Below are 15,894 nucleotides of genomic sequence, written 5' to 3' on the forward strand. Positions count from 1 at the left end.
TGTCTCATAGCTGATAATTAGCCGTTACTGTCTGGACCACCTCTCCAGTGATGATCGGGAGGCAGAGACAGACACCACTGTCACATTGCATGAACTGGGCCTTCATTTCCTTTTCAGGGGCAGAGAACACAGTCCACAACATCTGAATAGGTGTTATACTGAAATATGGACCTATCTAGATATTTTATGGCTTATTACAGTAAATTGATCATCTCTGTTGATATGCAATTGCCAGTGGCTGCAACTACGTGATAGTATTGTTATTTCTTAGACACATGCACCAGGGAGAGGTGCTCACTTCCCATGACAACGGTATAACGGACCTAAATAAAATCACAAAGTAACAAAGCACTTCGCCATTAACATATTTGCAGTTGAGCATCTCATATATCGTAATATGCAGTGTGTTGTACTAAAATAAATAACAATGTTGAAATTGATCAATTTGGAAATATTTTTCACAACTTAAATTAGAGAGTAAAGTACAGAAAAAAGTAGTGTGAGGTACTGGTACCTAATTCATGGTATCGACACTGGTTTTGGTATAACAGTACTCAATCCTGAACACAAGCCTCATTTTTTGTGCTTTTGTATTTTGATATGAATTCAAAGTATTATCTGTGTTCCCCTTTAAGGACAAAAAGGAAGGGTGCGAGAGAGAACAAACATATGTTAATCTGAGCTGCATCACTGGAGCATGCAGAAGCAACACCAAGGCCACCAGAAAAGTAGCTGTGAAACACTTCCCATCACTCCACTGGGCCTCTCATTGTGCCCTGCCAGCACGACTGATTTAGGAGACGTCCCCATTTAAAATGCCAAGAAAGAGGCTCATTACGTCAGGATGCAAACACACTCACAAAGGCACTTAAACAGTCACTCGTGCATATACACAAACACACTCAAACTTTGTTTTCATTTGTAGATTTGGGATAATGGTGAAGGAAAAAAGACGAACACTTAGAATTTATTCTGTGACGCTGGTTTGAAATAGTCTTGAATGTTGTACCTTAGCTTGTTCCCGAGTGTGTGGGACTTGTGTGGCACTCTCTTTACACATGGTGGTAAATAAGCCAACCTGCAGAACAGGCTGGGGACTGATGTTCCAGCTGGAAACCTCCACAAATAGGCCTAAATGGATGAGGGAAAATGGGAGCGATTTCAAACCAGTCCCAAGGGGACAAAAAGCAAAATCCTTTTAAAACATCTTCCAGCCTTGGAGCTGAGCTGTCCCTGAGCATCAGAAACTGTGTATTTATTTCCTCTCTCTCCTTAATAAAATCAACTTGCTTCCTGACCCCCTGCATCCCAGAGAGACAATGCATCCATGATCTCATTTCCAAAACTATTAACAGACATTCCTTTGAGAACTGCTTACACTGATCTCAGCTCTGCTTCCGCTGTATCCTAAGATGAACCCCAACATGGTGAATATGCAACACATCAGAAAGAGCATTGTGGGAATGTTTGAACTTCTCGCATATGATAGATAAACAGAAGATGACAGCTTGCAGTGTTCAGTTTGCTGTATAAACACACGAGAGCAGAGATCACCCCTGGCCTTTTTAGGAAGAGATACTTCTGAGCAGCGTCGGGCAAAGACAACCATCCATCCAGCCTGTGAAAAACTGTGCTGCAACTGTGGTCGGGCCAAGGAAAACAAAAAAAATAAGAGGAGACTGTATAAGTCAACCTCCCGTAAAATCTTTACCTAAATGCGCTATCACTCCTTATAAGTTAAAAACCCGCTAGAGACTCTTTACTTCAGTTTGGGATCTATGAGGCAAAAACAAATTGATAGGAAGTTAGCTCACTATTTATCTGTTGAATTTGTTCAAAGTTCAATAGATAGTGAACTCACTATCTCTACTGGAGGACGGCTGCAATGTGCTACTGGTTGACTCAACCATCCATAAGGTCTCTGACAACTCTGGCTACTTAATTCACATATACACTACCAGTCAAAAGTTTGGGGTCATTTAGAAATGTCCTTATTTTTGAAAGAAAAGCATTTTTTTTCAATGAAGACAACATTAAATTTATCAGAAATACAATCTAGACATTGTTAATGTGGTTAATGACTATTCCAGCTGGAAACGGCTGATTTTTAATGGAATATCTACAACATTTCTAGCAACCATCACTCCTGTGTTCTACTGCTACATTGTGTTAGCTAATGGTGTTGATGATTAGAATACCCTTGTGTAATTATGTTAGCACATGAATAAAAGTGGAAGTTTTCATGGAAAACATGAAATTGCCTGGGCGACGCCAAACTTTTGAACAGTAGTGTACATGTTCAGATCTATGACAACAAAATCTTAAGAATCATGTTAGTAGAGACACTTAGATAAATAACAATAATAAAATACAGTTTAAAATATATTATATTATGGTTCCAAATAACAAAATATTATCAATTATTGTATCAATCAATTATCCTTTTAAAAGCTAATAACTGATCAATTTCATGCTTAGTAAAAAAAAGTTATGTTCAAATTATATTTCATTGACAGTGACATAAAAGAGAGAAAAGGCTAAAAACTATTCCAGAAATAATTAAACACTTTAAAAAGTGAAATATGCACATACATACGATTATTGGCTTTGAAGAGTCTTAAGTCTGTGTATCGACTAGCTGGAGTTCAGAGTCAATTAGCCTAGCTTAGCATAACATGTGGAACAAGGAGGGACCAGCTACATACAACTTTGGTTTGTGTATGAAAGAAACAAAAAGAAATGCAGGTCAGTTAGTGAGCTGTAGAGGTGTTGGTAGATATGTTCTTAAACTCAGAGCCACGTTAGCCATCTTCCCTCAGTTCCAGCTTATGCTAAGCTACACTGACCAGCCTGTGGCTTTAGCTTCACAGCCATTAGTGTTTTCATTTCCTCGTCCAACTCCTGAATAAGTGTGTGTCACATTTTTACTCACTGTGGGATATTTTTTCACTGCAATATGAAGTCATGCAACTCTATAAAAACAGCACAACCATAGCTAGAAGTAAAGAAAACTCAAAAATGTTGTCAGTACTGTATGTCACTATTATAAATCCACAAATCATAAAAATAGACAAAACCAAAACTTGAATTTCTGTGATTATTTATGTTACAAAAATAAAACTAAAAGTAAAAAAAAATCTGGAATCAACATGTACAACATTTGCCCATAGGTGTTACCAATACTGAAATAAACATGGCAACTGCACATCCATCCATCCATTATCTATACACCGCTTAATCCTCATTAGGGTCGCGGGGGGGGGGGGGGGGGGGGGGGGGGGGGGCGGGGGGGCTGGAGCCTATCCCAGCTGACTCGGGCGAAGGCAGGGGACACCCTAGACAGGTCGCCAGTCTGTCGCAGGGCTACATATACAGACAAACAAGCACTCACACATTCACACCTACGGGCAATTTAGAGTAATCAATTAACCTCAGCATATTTTTGGACTGTGGGAGGAAGCCGGAGTATCCGGAGAAAACCCACGCATGCACAGGGAGAACATGCAAACTCCATGCAGAAAGATCCCGGGAAAGCCGGGACGCGAACCAGGGACCTTCTTGCTGCAAGGCGAAAGTGCTAACCGCTATGCCACTGTGCAGCCCCGCAACTGCACATATTATAGATATTTTTCTACTTAATCATTTATGTCCATACTTGTGTCCTATCTATTCTTTGTAAACACAGCCTATAGTTCAGCCCAGTTTAGCTGAATGGTCTCTGAATTTTTGTCATGTTGGTTGCAGCAGAGTCACTAATGGCTTTTAAGTCATACAGAGGAGCTCCGAATTCTGAGTTTGTTACAAAATCTGTCACAAGGATTTGTGGGCAATTTTTTAAAATATGACATGTAGAATAAAGTGATTTTCATGAAACATTATGATTTTAAGCTTAGTTTTTTTCCTTAAGCTTCCAGAAACACGTCACATGTGAGTAGTTCAAGGACCATCTGAAAGTTGAAAATCCAACAATTCTTTCTGTTTTTATGAGTTTCGGGCTCTAATAAATAATGTAATTTTGAAGATTTTTTTTAGAACAAAACATACTTTTCAAATCTAGAGGGTTTTGGGGTTTAGAGGTTTAAATCTCAGGAAATACAGAGAGCTTTACCTGGCACTGAAAGGCCTAATCACCATTGTATGAACTTTAATGTAACAGACAATCATTTCAACGTGAAAGTCCCACACTCCTGCTTTAAGGAATAATATTTATGAAAGAAACATTATTTAAAGCACTAATTATTTACCCACCCCCACAGATTTTCCTCGAAAAATTACATTCAAATTGAAGCCATGCGACCAACAGCCCATTCTGAATAGATAGGAAACATGAAAAGATTGTCTCTTAATATCAAAAAAATTACAGAGACGTTGTTTAAGTCTTATGTTAAGGTAGTAATTAAAATACTCAAAGGACAGGTGCTTTTGTGTAAGCAGGGAGAAACTTCCATCTGATCAGAGAAACAAAGCAGATAAGTACACAACATTGTTTTACAAATATTGCATTTTCTCCAAATTGATTTATGAGTTCAATATCTTAGCTGCAGGACTAGAGCGTTTTCTATTTGTAGTAACAATCACTTTATCTGAATCAGCCTCCAGATCTCCTCTGTCTGCCTGTTCTGAAAACTAAAAAAAGTAAGGGTGGTGCTAAGTTGAACTATGATGTATTTCATGCAGGGGGTCTCTGGGAAACAGTCAGAGGTGGCTTAAATGTGAGCTATGTTAACACAAAAGAGCTCTCATCACACGCTCAGCTGTACTATGGACGGAGAGAAAGGCCTCTTACATAACACCGTTTGACTTCTGCTTTGTCAACAAATGGCAGAGAGGGGAGAAGCTACCCAGTGCTGCGCGTAGATCCCACCAAACAGCTCCAAACATGGCTCGAAAGGGCCACTCCGGAGCAGCAGCTTATCCCCCTAATTGAGAAGCGACCCCCACCTCCTCCTCCACCCTCCCAACTCTCTTCCATAAACAGCTTCCTCACTGGACAGCAGCCTGGGATTCTACACATTCCTCAGCTGAAGCTATCTGAAGTTCATTTCAAACAACTGCAGCATAAAAGGAAATGTATGTAACTTACATGCTGCAGTCATTATAGGCCTCTGAACAGGATTATACATTCATGTTGATAATGGATGCTCTTAACTTGAGTCTGTATGGACACTGCTTCAATGTCTTTGAATTCTTTGAACCTCAACTAATGAAATATCACAGTAACATAGAGACTAATGAGTTTACAGTGTATACAGCGCACTGTCATGTCTCTATAATGTCTACCATTAGATAAAAGGTCTTTTTTGAGGAAAAAAACAAAACCAGCCATGACACTCGTCAATGAAAGATGTGTCCCTGAGTGCCTGGAGAGACTCATGGCCTGCCAGCGTATCCATGAGAAGCCCAGACAGCTATTGGACGTGACCATGGCCAGATCCTTGGGACAGGGAACACTTGGCTGGTACATGTGAAGGTCCTGGGGAGGACTGCAGTTGGCTGCTCGGACCAAACTGCCTGTTACAGACACCGTGTTAGAGAGCCAGACTGCTTACAAGATGCCTGCTAGGCTTTTAAGGCCAGTGTAATAAGAATGTCAGAGAGCTGACAGTTTACCCAGAGCGATTCATCTTCACAGCAAGGACTCCAGGCGATACTCCAAGAGTGAGAAAGCTTGGATCACAGGCCTCGCAGGGAGGATAAACATTGAACTGAATATTTAAGTAGCTTTGTGGTGTCTCTTAAGGAGACTTTTAGAGAGTTTACTTTCGTAGGTGCTGAGTGAAAAGTTCAAATAAGAAAATCTATGATATAGTAAGAGACAAAATCGGAACGATATCAGGACAAATGCCTTGAGATAATGTAGAGGTATTTAATTTCTGAATATAAATGAGACACACATGATGTTTATTTAATGTCATAACTACATAATGAGCTCAGCTGTGCAGAGCAGATTCTTCCTGGCTGAGATAATAGGGTGGACTGCACATTAGGTGAGCAGTGATGACAATTCAAATCATTGTCTGAGAGAGTGCTGAAAGTGTTTCCTCATCTCTACTGGATGTTTTGACTCTGGCAGGAATTGGAAGCTCTGACTGTGTTCCCTAATATAACTCTCTGAGTGCCTATGTGACAGAACTACTTGATAATTGAGTCATAGGATATGGCGGCTAAACGTGAATATAAACAGCGATGTGATAATCCAGCAATTTTAAGTGCTATGAAGGTATCCTCGTGTGAAATGAGCGTGCAGCAGGACTCCAACTGGTCCCCATCATTTATCTATTTCAGGAATGCCAGCGTCCCACCACACCCAGAAACAAACACAACAGGCAGCTCCATCAATAACAGCCTGGCTTCACAGGTGGTGGCTCATATTTTTATTACTGTTTATTATATTTTGTAGTGACTGAGTCATAAAACTGCAATGCATCAGTGTCATTTGATGGGTCTTGTCTGGTCTGTTCAATGATGAGTAAGGACATATGCAGATTCTTATTAAAATGTTTGCCAACATCGGCCGTAATGCTGTTGTTTTCCATCAGCTGCTGGCATATATGCTGGGGAGAGGGGTGGAGGTGTGGTTCTAGTGGAGGTGGATGCTGCTAGAATCCATCAGCAAAGCATAAATTGTCTTTTCACTGCCTTGTTTACATGCGTCCATGATCAGGGGAGGCTTCTTTGTGCCTTGGACCTTGAAAAAGCCAAAGCATAACACTTCACTTCACCATCCACTTCAGCCAATGGCAGGCGATGGCGAAAGCAGGACAAGGGGGGAGAATGGAGGGTTGCTATGCAACCTGTTGTAACATTAACATGGAGTGAAAACAGAAACCTGGTGTCTGGCTGAAACATCCGGCCTGATCCAAAGCCATTCGTTATTCACAGTAAAGACAAGGTTGTTTCCTACAAATACTGTCACTACAAATCTTTTTGTTCATGTCATGCAAATACACAGCTTCACTAAGCAGCTGGCATGCATAAAATCTGACTAATATATAAGGGCAGTTTCAAGAATTTTACAAATATATATATGGCTGGTTTCAAGAATCTTGGTTTAACAAGGAGAAGACTGGCAGAAAATTACTTTGCTTTTGTGCAGTATTTTTTCTCCCTAACTATGATGAGTAATCTTCATTTTAACCTTATTCTGAACACATGAGTACAATGGGCCAACACTACAAAGGCATTAATCTCCTCCAATGAATCAAAGCAACAAATAAATGACACACTTACTTGGCAAAGCAAGCTAATTCTAATGAGACCCTTGTGTTGATTTAAATTGAATAAAAATGACTGTGATTAGCGCATATGTTCTAATATCGACTGTCAGATTTTCAAACCACATGGAGACCATCTTGGAAAAACAAGAGCATGTGATCCTGGGCCCAGCTGGCTGTGGCAAATCTTTGAATTTCAGTTTTGAGATTCATGTTTCTGAGGGTTGCTCCTCTCAAATCTAGAGGAACTGTGTAATGTGACTCTGAACAGGCTTCATAAAATATTAACTACTGTGCTGGGTTCATAGAAACAGGTCCCATCCTTACTCAGCATCCTGAAATCTTGTTGAGACATATGAAAACACTGAAAACAAGACTGTTTCTTAGTATCTTATTACATATGTAACTGATGATAAGCGTGGTATTTAAAGGAGAAATGTTGATATCATGTTAATATAGCCATAAAGTAATATAAATAATCCCGTGTTAGTAGCCCTTTGATTGACATTCCAACATAAGTAAAACACAAAGTGCAATTATGGCTACAAACTCTCTCTCCACCTCCCAACACTTGTATTTTGTGTGAGGTATTTGCCAAAAATCACAGACAATACACACAATATACAAACTTAAAGATTAATTTGACAGAATTATTTTAAATTTCTACAGATTTGCGCTAAAATTTTTAACACGATTTTTTCTAGCCATTATAATGACATATCTGCTTTCACGACAGCCCTAAGGCAGATCCTTCCACACTCAAGAAAAAAGCTACTTCACTATGTTTGACCTGCTTTAACTGCACAGCAATATGTGTAAATAGTTACAGGTTTTGGCTGCTCTTTAACTAACTAAACAAATGGCTTACGGCTCAGCTGCTGGGCACCAAACATAGGGCTGGTGTATCTGATGCATGTACTCACGCTAACCTATCAAACTCTCTGTGTAAACATCCACAACTCCTCTGCTGACATGTTGTAAACCAGAGGTCTGTTTCACACCCTGCTGAACTACCACCTACTCAATGTTCTTGTGAATCTGAAAAGCATGCTGGACATGTGGGAAGCTAATGGATAGCCTGTTCTTTCTATGTAAACACTGTTGACATACTGCATATCTCTGTTAACTGTGTCCAGTACGACCACATGATAAGACAGGTCGAGAAGACTGTGAAATTCTTAAATCTGCCAGCTACATAACAAAACTCTAAAACAGCTGGTTTGGAGAAAATCCACCAGACTCCTTCCCTCTCTGTCCTTGAAGGAGTTTGATTAATTATTTGTGTTAGGGTTAATATTTTATCAAGCTTGTTTAGCGTCACATTACGCAGCTCCCTTGGAGCAAATCATGAATGAAAACACAGATGCAGATGCACCTTCTACTGACTTTCACAGAATACAACTCGTTGATAGTAGAGCAATGAAGTTTGCAAAGAGAGTGAGGAATAATTTGCTTTTTTCTACTGACATTTAGGATCTGTGATGGACTAGAAGTCTGTTTTGGTAGAGGGACAGGCTCCATCCTCCCCACGATGCTCTACAGGATAAAGTGGGTATAGCTAATGGATGGATACTGAAATTTCATTTCATTCATAAAGTGAAGCAGACTTAAAAGTAAAGGGTCTATACACTGCAGGTTGGTAAGACTGAAAATGCTTGAACCCCTTTAGCTCTTTACTGAACACCTTTGTACAGACTGCAAAAAAAAAAAAAAAAGAAAACTTCCTTTTACCTCTGTACTGCCTGTATGCACCAAGGTCCTATCACACTTTAACTTGTTTTATGGCACTTATCCAGGTTGTTTTCTCCTGACTAGATCCTTGCTTGTGTTGTATCTACTCTCGGATGTATGTCGTTTTGGATAAAAGCATCTGCTAAATTAAACTGTAGAATTGTAGATGAACTCTTTCTGCAAATGTTTGGTGGTATTTTAGCTCAAAACCAAAAATATATATGTATAATATGTTAACAACAGGTTTTTATTGTCATTGTAAGTCTACACTTGTTCAGTGAACCAGTTGTTCATGTCACATGCTGTTCATTATGTGTCTTCGGGCCGAACCTGTTTGCCAGACTAGAACATATAGTTTAACATGCAGGCCCCTGTGTCAACAGCTGCAGATAATACTGGCACAGCTACTACCATGCAGTTACACAACATAGCTGCTCAGTTACTCATAGTCACAAAGATGCCACTGGAATAAGGAGTGGAAAATAAGAAACTGTGCTAAAATACAGTATTGATAAGGCAATATATCACTTCCGCTTGCAATACATTATTGATACACTGGCAGAAAATAGGGAGATTTTCATTAAACCACTGCACTAAATAGAATCCCATGACTAATTTGCCAGACTCAAGACTTCATGGCTAGTCATGGTGCTGCTTATCAAATAACTGTGGGAAAAATGAATAGAAGTTCACTAACCCGCAGAAGAAGCTCAAAGAGGAAATTGCACACAATGGGGAAAGCAAATTAGTGAGCTAAATAAATAAACTTCCACGTGATTGCAATTAAATAATAATGATAATACATGGCAACACTGTGTTTCCATATACTTGTGAGGCAAATTTAAAGCAAACTTTGAAAGTGTCGCAAAAAATGAAAACGAGAACATGGGAATTAGGCTTATTTCTTTTAACTGCTGTGGAACAAATAAATTAGGCTGTGTAGTGCCATTGGAAAGTCGCGGTAAAAGCCACTTTATGCATGGCAGTAATAGACAGAGTAGAAGATACTGGAAACATCAGTTTGCCACTGGCTAAAAAGCCTTGAAGAAGAATCAAACAAAACAAGAGAAAAATGTCTTCGAAAAGTGCTCTAACTCGGGAAAGTTGCAATTATTCTCTCATGTTAGCTGGTATTGGTCATGTTTCATGCCGTCTGGAAGCAAGACAATGACAAACACCTGATCCGTCAAGTAGTTAAATGTTTGCTACATCAAAACTTATTCAATGAAACGTGTCTCCATCTACTAATATGAGCTTTATCGCGTTGCTAAAAGTCAAAAAACAACTCAGCCACTGTAAAAATGCAAAATTGGGTATTTTTTCCTCAAATTTTGCTGTTTACTTTAACATAATGCAGTGAATAAACACATAAATTCAGGAATTCGCCTTGTTTTTTCTCGTTCAGCTACACAGATATCGTGATGTATCATAGAAGATTTGCAGAACCTCTGTATCATGATATCATGGTTATCATGTTGTGAGCTACTCTGTGATTCCCTCCCCTATAAAACATCCCCTCAAATCAGCCCCCCATCAAAAATACCACCTAATCAAACATGATAAAGGCTAGTCTGACACTTTGCAATAGAGAGACACTGTTAGGTAAAGTGTTCCTGACACCTCCATGCCGCATAATATGCATTCCATTAAGTGCATGGTCCTGATGTCACTGTGTGCATGTGTAGTAGCCTGTAGTCTGACTCACAATGACTCACAGTGACGACCGCTCATAGTAAACCTCACAGCTGCTGCAACTTAAAGAAACACCCGCATCACAAAGGATGGATTAGTCTTTATAAAATGAACCTAGGAATCATTACCCAGCACTGTGACGAGTGTGGAAGCCTTGCACTCCCTGATTAAGATTGTGTATTTCCTCCTGGGCATTGGGCCTCAGAGTGCGGCACCCATGGCGGGTCGCATTTCCCCTGTATGGATAAGACTGTATTGCAGCAACTGTCCCACAGCAGAGCGCCTTTCTGCTGAGGTGCAAAATCAAATCCCACCTGGCTCACAGAAGCACTTACATTTAGAAAACTCTGCTGAATTGGCATTAAAGAACTGAGTGGTTAACAGAAAAAGCATTATGCTTTTGCATCATATGATAATAAACCGGCTAGTAACGTTGCTCAGGTAAAATAAGAAGAAAAAGAAAGAAAGAAACAAAGAAAGAAAGATGGCTATATAAGCAAGAAAATCTAAGAAGCGACCCTAAAAGCACTCATGCATGATGCTCCAGCAGCAGCTCTCACCTCTGGGTGTTGGAGCTCCAGCGTTGTGCTCGCTGCTGCAGACACACTTGACTGAGCTCCGCCGCTCAGCGTCCTGTCAGCGCCTCACTCACCGGTTCCATCTGCGTCAACACCGCGGCAAACACACCCGCCGGCACCGGGGGACGGTCCTTCACTATAACAGCCCAGACTCAGACACTCATACTAAAGTGAAATAAAAGTTGACGCTGTAAATACATTAATTGTATAACACTTAAAGCAGTTCATACAGTTTTACCCGAGCATTATTAGCATTCATTAAAGTCCTGTTTTCACATACTTGGTCCATAAGTCCAGTATTCTTATTTTAATTTAAAAAAAAATACTTATCACACCATTTTTGTCGCTACCAACCCCAGCGAAAAAAGACTTCTTAGCGGAATTAGCTTACTTGCTAACTTTGTAGCTGCTCATATTGCTGTTGCTGGGAAACGGTTACCTCATTTACCTCATTCAGGTTCCCTAAAGGTTCGTTTTTGTAACTTTCAGGGAACATTCCTAGAATGTTTACTGTGCTTCCCCAACTGAAATATCTCAAACCATCCATCCATCCATTATCTATACACCGCTTAAACCCCACTAGGGTCGCGGGGGGGGCTGGAGCCTATCCCAGCTGACTCTGGCGAAGGCAGGGGACACCCTAGACAGGTCGCCAGTCTGTCGCAGGGCCACATACAAAGACACACATTCACACCTACGGGCAATTTAGAATAATCAATTAACCTCAGCATATTTTTGGACTGTGGGAGGAAGCCGAAGTACCCGGAGAGAACCCACGCATGCACAGGGAGAACATGCAAACTCCATGCAGAAAGATCCCGGGAAAGCCGGGACGTGAACCAGGGATCTTCTCGCTGCAAGGCGAAAGGGCTAACCACTACTCCACTGTGCAGCCCCTATCTCAAACCATAATTTTGAATTTTTCTTTTTTTTTTTTTTTTTGAATTTCACTTTTAGGGAAACATACAGCCAGTGGGTTATGGTTCGCTGAGCCATTACCACTATTATCGGCAACTCTGCCATTGTTTAGTTGTGATCAATATTTCTAATTTTGTAGATTTATAATATTACTATAACTCACTCTTACCTTAAAATATATATGGCTCCACTATCCTGACTATTTGAAAATGGCATTCGACAACTTTGTGGGAATAGTTTATAGATGCAGGATGAGAGAACCAAGACTGGAACATTTTGGGAACGTTATGCAAATGTATAGACAGTCTTAACACTGTTGTTTTAGTTCTGAATTGCATTTTTCCCCAAAGTGAATGTGGACAAGAATTTTTCACAAAATGACAGTCGGAGAACATCACAGACATGCAGAGAACACTCCTCTGACTCTCAGTGATATGTTTGCAAAACGTTCCCTGAACACTCCCTGAATATTACATGACTTGATAGAAGGCACCATTAGAGCTTTAAGCATTACAAAAATGCACGTTACAGCTCATTGTTTTGATGTAGTAATTTGTTAATATAAAATGTTGATTTATAAATGTTATATTGATTTATAAATGTGCACAAGATGTGCTTTTTTTAAAAATCTGATGCTTTCTCTGTGATCATTATTTAACATGTTACTTGAATGTATTTGTCAGCTGGGGTCTAATCAGATGAACTGAAATATCTGTTGAGACATTTCACAGAATGCCATATTTACAATACCACAAATAAGTCTCAGTAATATGGCTATATGAAATGTGACTTAACTGAGCGAATGTCTTAGTCTGAACTTCTCATGGTTAAAAGGCTTTACTTTTGGTTTCACGGGTTAATATGGAACCCAGTAATATGCTTCACAAAGCCTCAGACCCCTGAGAGTTTTTTCTTTTTTAAGAGTTAGATGACCTTTGTCACATCTGAGAAAATGCAGACCTCAATGTCTGAGACATAAGTCGTGGGAAACACACTTCATGGTCATGGTCCTAAAATACAAAAAAAAAGTTTAAATTTTTCAGATAAACAATAGAAGCATATAGTCAGCTGTAAAAGAGAATGAAAATCAACCTGAACGAGCACACCTCTCCTGACAGCAGACAACATTTTACACAGTAAAATCTGTTTAGGGTTTAGGGTTTTAACTATACATCTTTACAATGAATTATAAATAAAATATAACTACAAGATTTTTCACTTTGATGCAGAGTTTTTCAGGAAAGATTTTATCTTGAAAATTTCAACCAGAAGTCCTGTCAGGCCGCACTTTCTCAGACTTTATGCACATCTCTCAGAAAACATTAGAGGAGACCGTTTCTGCAGTCGGGATTCATTTATATTCAGAAGACTGAAGTCGATTAATTAAACTGCTGTATGCCTCATGGGATAAAACTGAGGAAAATTTTTGACTTACATAAAGATATTGGGTGAAGTCCACCTTTGAAGGACAAACAGAGAATATGGAGCACCATCAAGTGACCAAACTGTATAACACAACTGAAAAATCAAGCACCCAGTGAAAACAAGGACAGTTTCAAGTTTATAAAAGCAGCATCACTGTTCATTATGAAATTCAGAAATTACACAAAGACTGACGTATAACAAAATGATAATTTGTCAAGACACACATGACTGAAATAATCATTTAAGGCATATAATTGTGAGAGGAATTGAGGTAAAATAAGTACATAGAATATTGTTACACAAACTCACATATAAGTGGAAACACAAACAGGAATATCTAATATATTTCTCTAAAGTCACTGCTCAGTTTTAAGGAGCTCCAGCACATGGAAATAACACAATTAAAATTACAAATACAACAATTTCCCTTTTTTCAGTATCTTTAACACGAAACCCCATAATAACAACAACTAAGCCCTGAAAACCTAAATTACTTTTATTATTAGGATAATTAATAAGTCTCATGGTAAAGTTTTAAAATTTATAAGGTTAAAAATATCACAAGTTTTTTACAGTAAAAATAGGCCACAAAACATATACTGAGTATTGCAAAATCACTCATACAGAAATAAACACTCACACACATTCAGAGAATTATTATGGATAGAACTACCCTGTTAAGGCAAACTGATGCATACAAATAATAAAAGCAAAAAACAATGTAAAACTCTTCACGGATTCATCTTGTTTAATTCTGACAGTTGTTCACAGCGGTACATATCGTCATCTTCTCCATCCACCTCACATAAAAATAACCCTAAACTTTAGAGATTGAACACAGAAAGTGAAGACATGTGGCCATCACCGCTGGCGTCGAGGTACGGGAGGCGCTGAGTCTGTCTGTCGGTAGGAGGGTCTCTGAGGAAGTGCTCGAGTCGGGCAGGATATGTAGCGCTCATGCACCACCTCTGGCACCCTGCGACAAACACACTGTTACTGCGATGTAACGCTATTGGCTCTGATGCTGCAGCAAGTACACCGTCAAAGTAAACTGTGTTCTACAATTTATGATCACCACTAAGTAAAAAAAATATATAAACAAAACAGCATTTAACAAGAAGAAGCTATCATGTCATATATACTACTGTCCAGATTTTGAAAACCAGTGTTTCACATCCTGTACCATTTATTTATCCACTGTAATGTTACAGTTAACATTTGGGTACACTTCATTCAGTCCTGGTAAGCAAGTCACAGAATTATATGCTGGTTAGATAAATATATAAAGTATGCTTTTATGTTTTTATCAGTTACAATGATTGTTACAATAAACTGTTTATAATTATTGGAAACAATTGCAATTATTACAAATGTAAATTTGTAACAAACATGTTATTTTTAGTTTGCTAAAAATAATTTTTTTAACAAATTGTAATTTGTTAAAACAATTACAATTACATTATTTAAAAATATAAAACTTGAGATCTAAAAATCTGAACTTCCACACAAAAGTTACTTAAGATTATCAGGCTGGCAGGGAAACTGTGTAAATGTTTCTTTAGGGTGACTATTTTATCCATAAAATTACTGCAACAAAACCAACAGTACATGTCACCTTAAAATATTACATAAAATAAAAAGAAAACGGTCTGCTGTTCCCAAGTACTGCATGCTTACGCAGTAAATTATTGCAAAATAAAGTTATGGTAGTTCCGTTGTATTCTTTTGTGTGTTCCAGAATTAATAGTCATGTTTCTATATAATTGTCAAGCAAATTTAAATCCAAATTTTTGAAATGTCGAAGTAAAAACGAAAGAAAGAAAGAAAGAAAACATTAAGACAAGACTACTTGACTCTGTAGTGCTGTTAGAGGGTGGCAGTATAAGCAGACAATAAACAAAGTAGAAGACATCAGAAGCAAAATTAGTTGCAGGCCAACAGCTGAAAAACCAAAAGAAGAAGAAACAAACTTCGTCTATCTACGAGAGAAAAATAGTCTTCAGGAACCATCTTCAATTAGGAAAGCTGTAATTATTTAAAGACCCCAAAAGAAGCGTAAACAGCCGATCATCACCAGCACGTCAGAATTTATTCAGACAAGTTCGCTGATAAAGCTCTTTTACTATTTTTTTGAAAAAGTAAAGAACATCTTTAAGCAAGTGTAAAAACTTTGTTGCGAAACTGGGTATGTTTTTTCAAGTGTTGGAATTTCCATTAATTTTTATTGGAATACTAGCATTAGAACACAGGAGTGATGGTTGCTGGAAATGGACCTCTGTACCCGTAAGTAGATATTCCATTAAAAATCTGCCTTTTCCCGTTAGAATAGTCATTTA

At 38.7% G+C, this 15,894-nt stretch overlaps 2 protein-coding genes across 17 annotated transcripts in view; both read right to left on the reverse strand.

Annotated features, from left to right (window-relative positions):
• Positions 1-11,307, reverse strand: part of LOC111573102 (sorbin and SH3 domain-containing protein 1) — a 45,982-nt gene extending 34,675 nt beyond the window's left edge. For 13 of the 14 annotated variants that reach the window (XM_055018277.1, XM_055018283.1, XM_055018275.1 and 10 more), the window contains exon 1: positions 1,010-1,075. In XM_055018277.1, coding sequence (XP_054874252.1) covers positions 1,010-1,060 — 51 coding nt within the window. In that variant the 5' untranslated portion in view covers positions 1,061-1,075. Of the gene's footprint in view, positions 1-1,009; positions 1,076-11,197 lie in introns of those variants that run through there. The other variant, XM_035951367.2, reaches the window with a different exon arrangement.
• A 2,364-nt stretch (positions 11,308-13,671) lies between these two features.
• The window catches only part of pik3ap1 (phosphoinositide-3-kinase adaptor protein 1), a 38,274-nt gene continuing 36,051 nt past the window's right edge, over positions 13,672-15,894 (reverse strand). For all 3 annotated transcript variants that reach the window (XM_023277119.3, XM_035951385.2, XM_023277117.3), the window contains one exon: positions 13,672-14,534. In XM_023277119.3, the coding sequence (XP_023132887.1) occupies positions 14,420-14,534 (115 nt within the window). In that variant the 3' untranslated portion in view covers positions 13,672-14,419. The remainder of the gene's footprint in view (positions 14,535-15,894) is intronic.

Source organism: Amphiprion ocellaris, chromosome 16 (assembly GCF_022539595.1).
Source record: "Amphiprion ocellaris isolate individual 3 ecotype Okinawa chromosome 16, ASM2253959v1, whole genome shotgun sequence".
In the NCBI taxonomy this organism is placed as follows: domain Eukaryota; kingdom Metazoa; phylum Chordata; class Actinopteri; family Pomacentridae; genus Amphiprion; species Amphiprion ocellaris.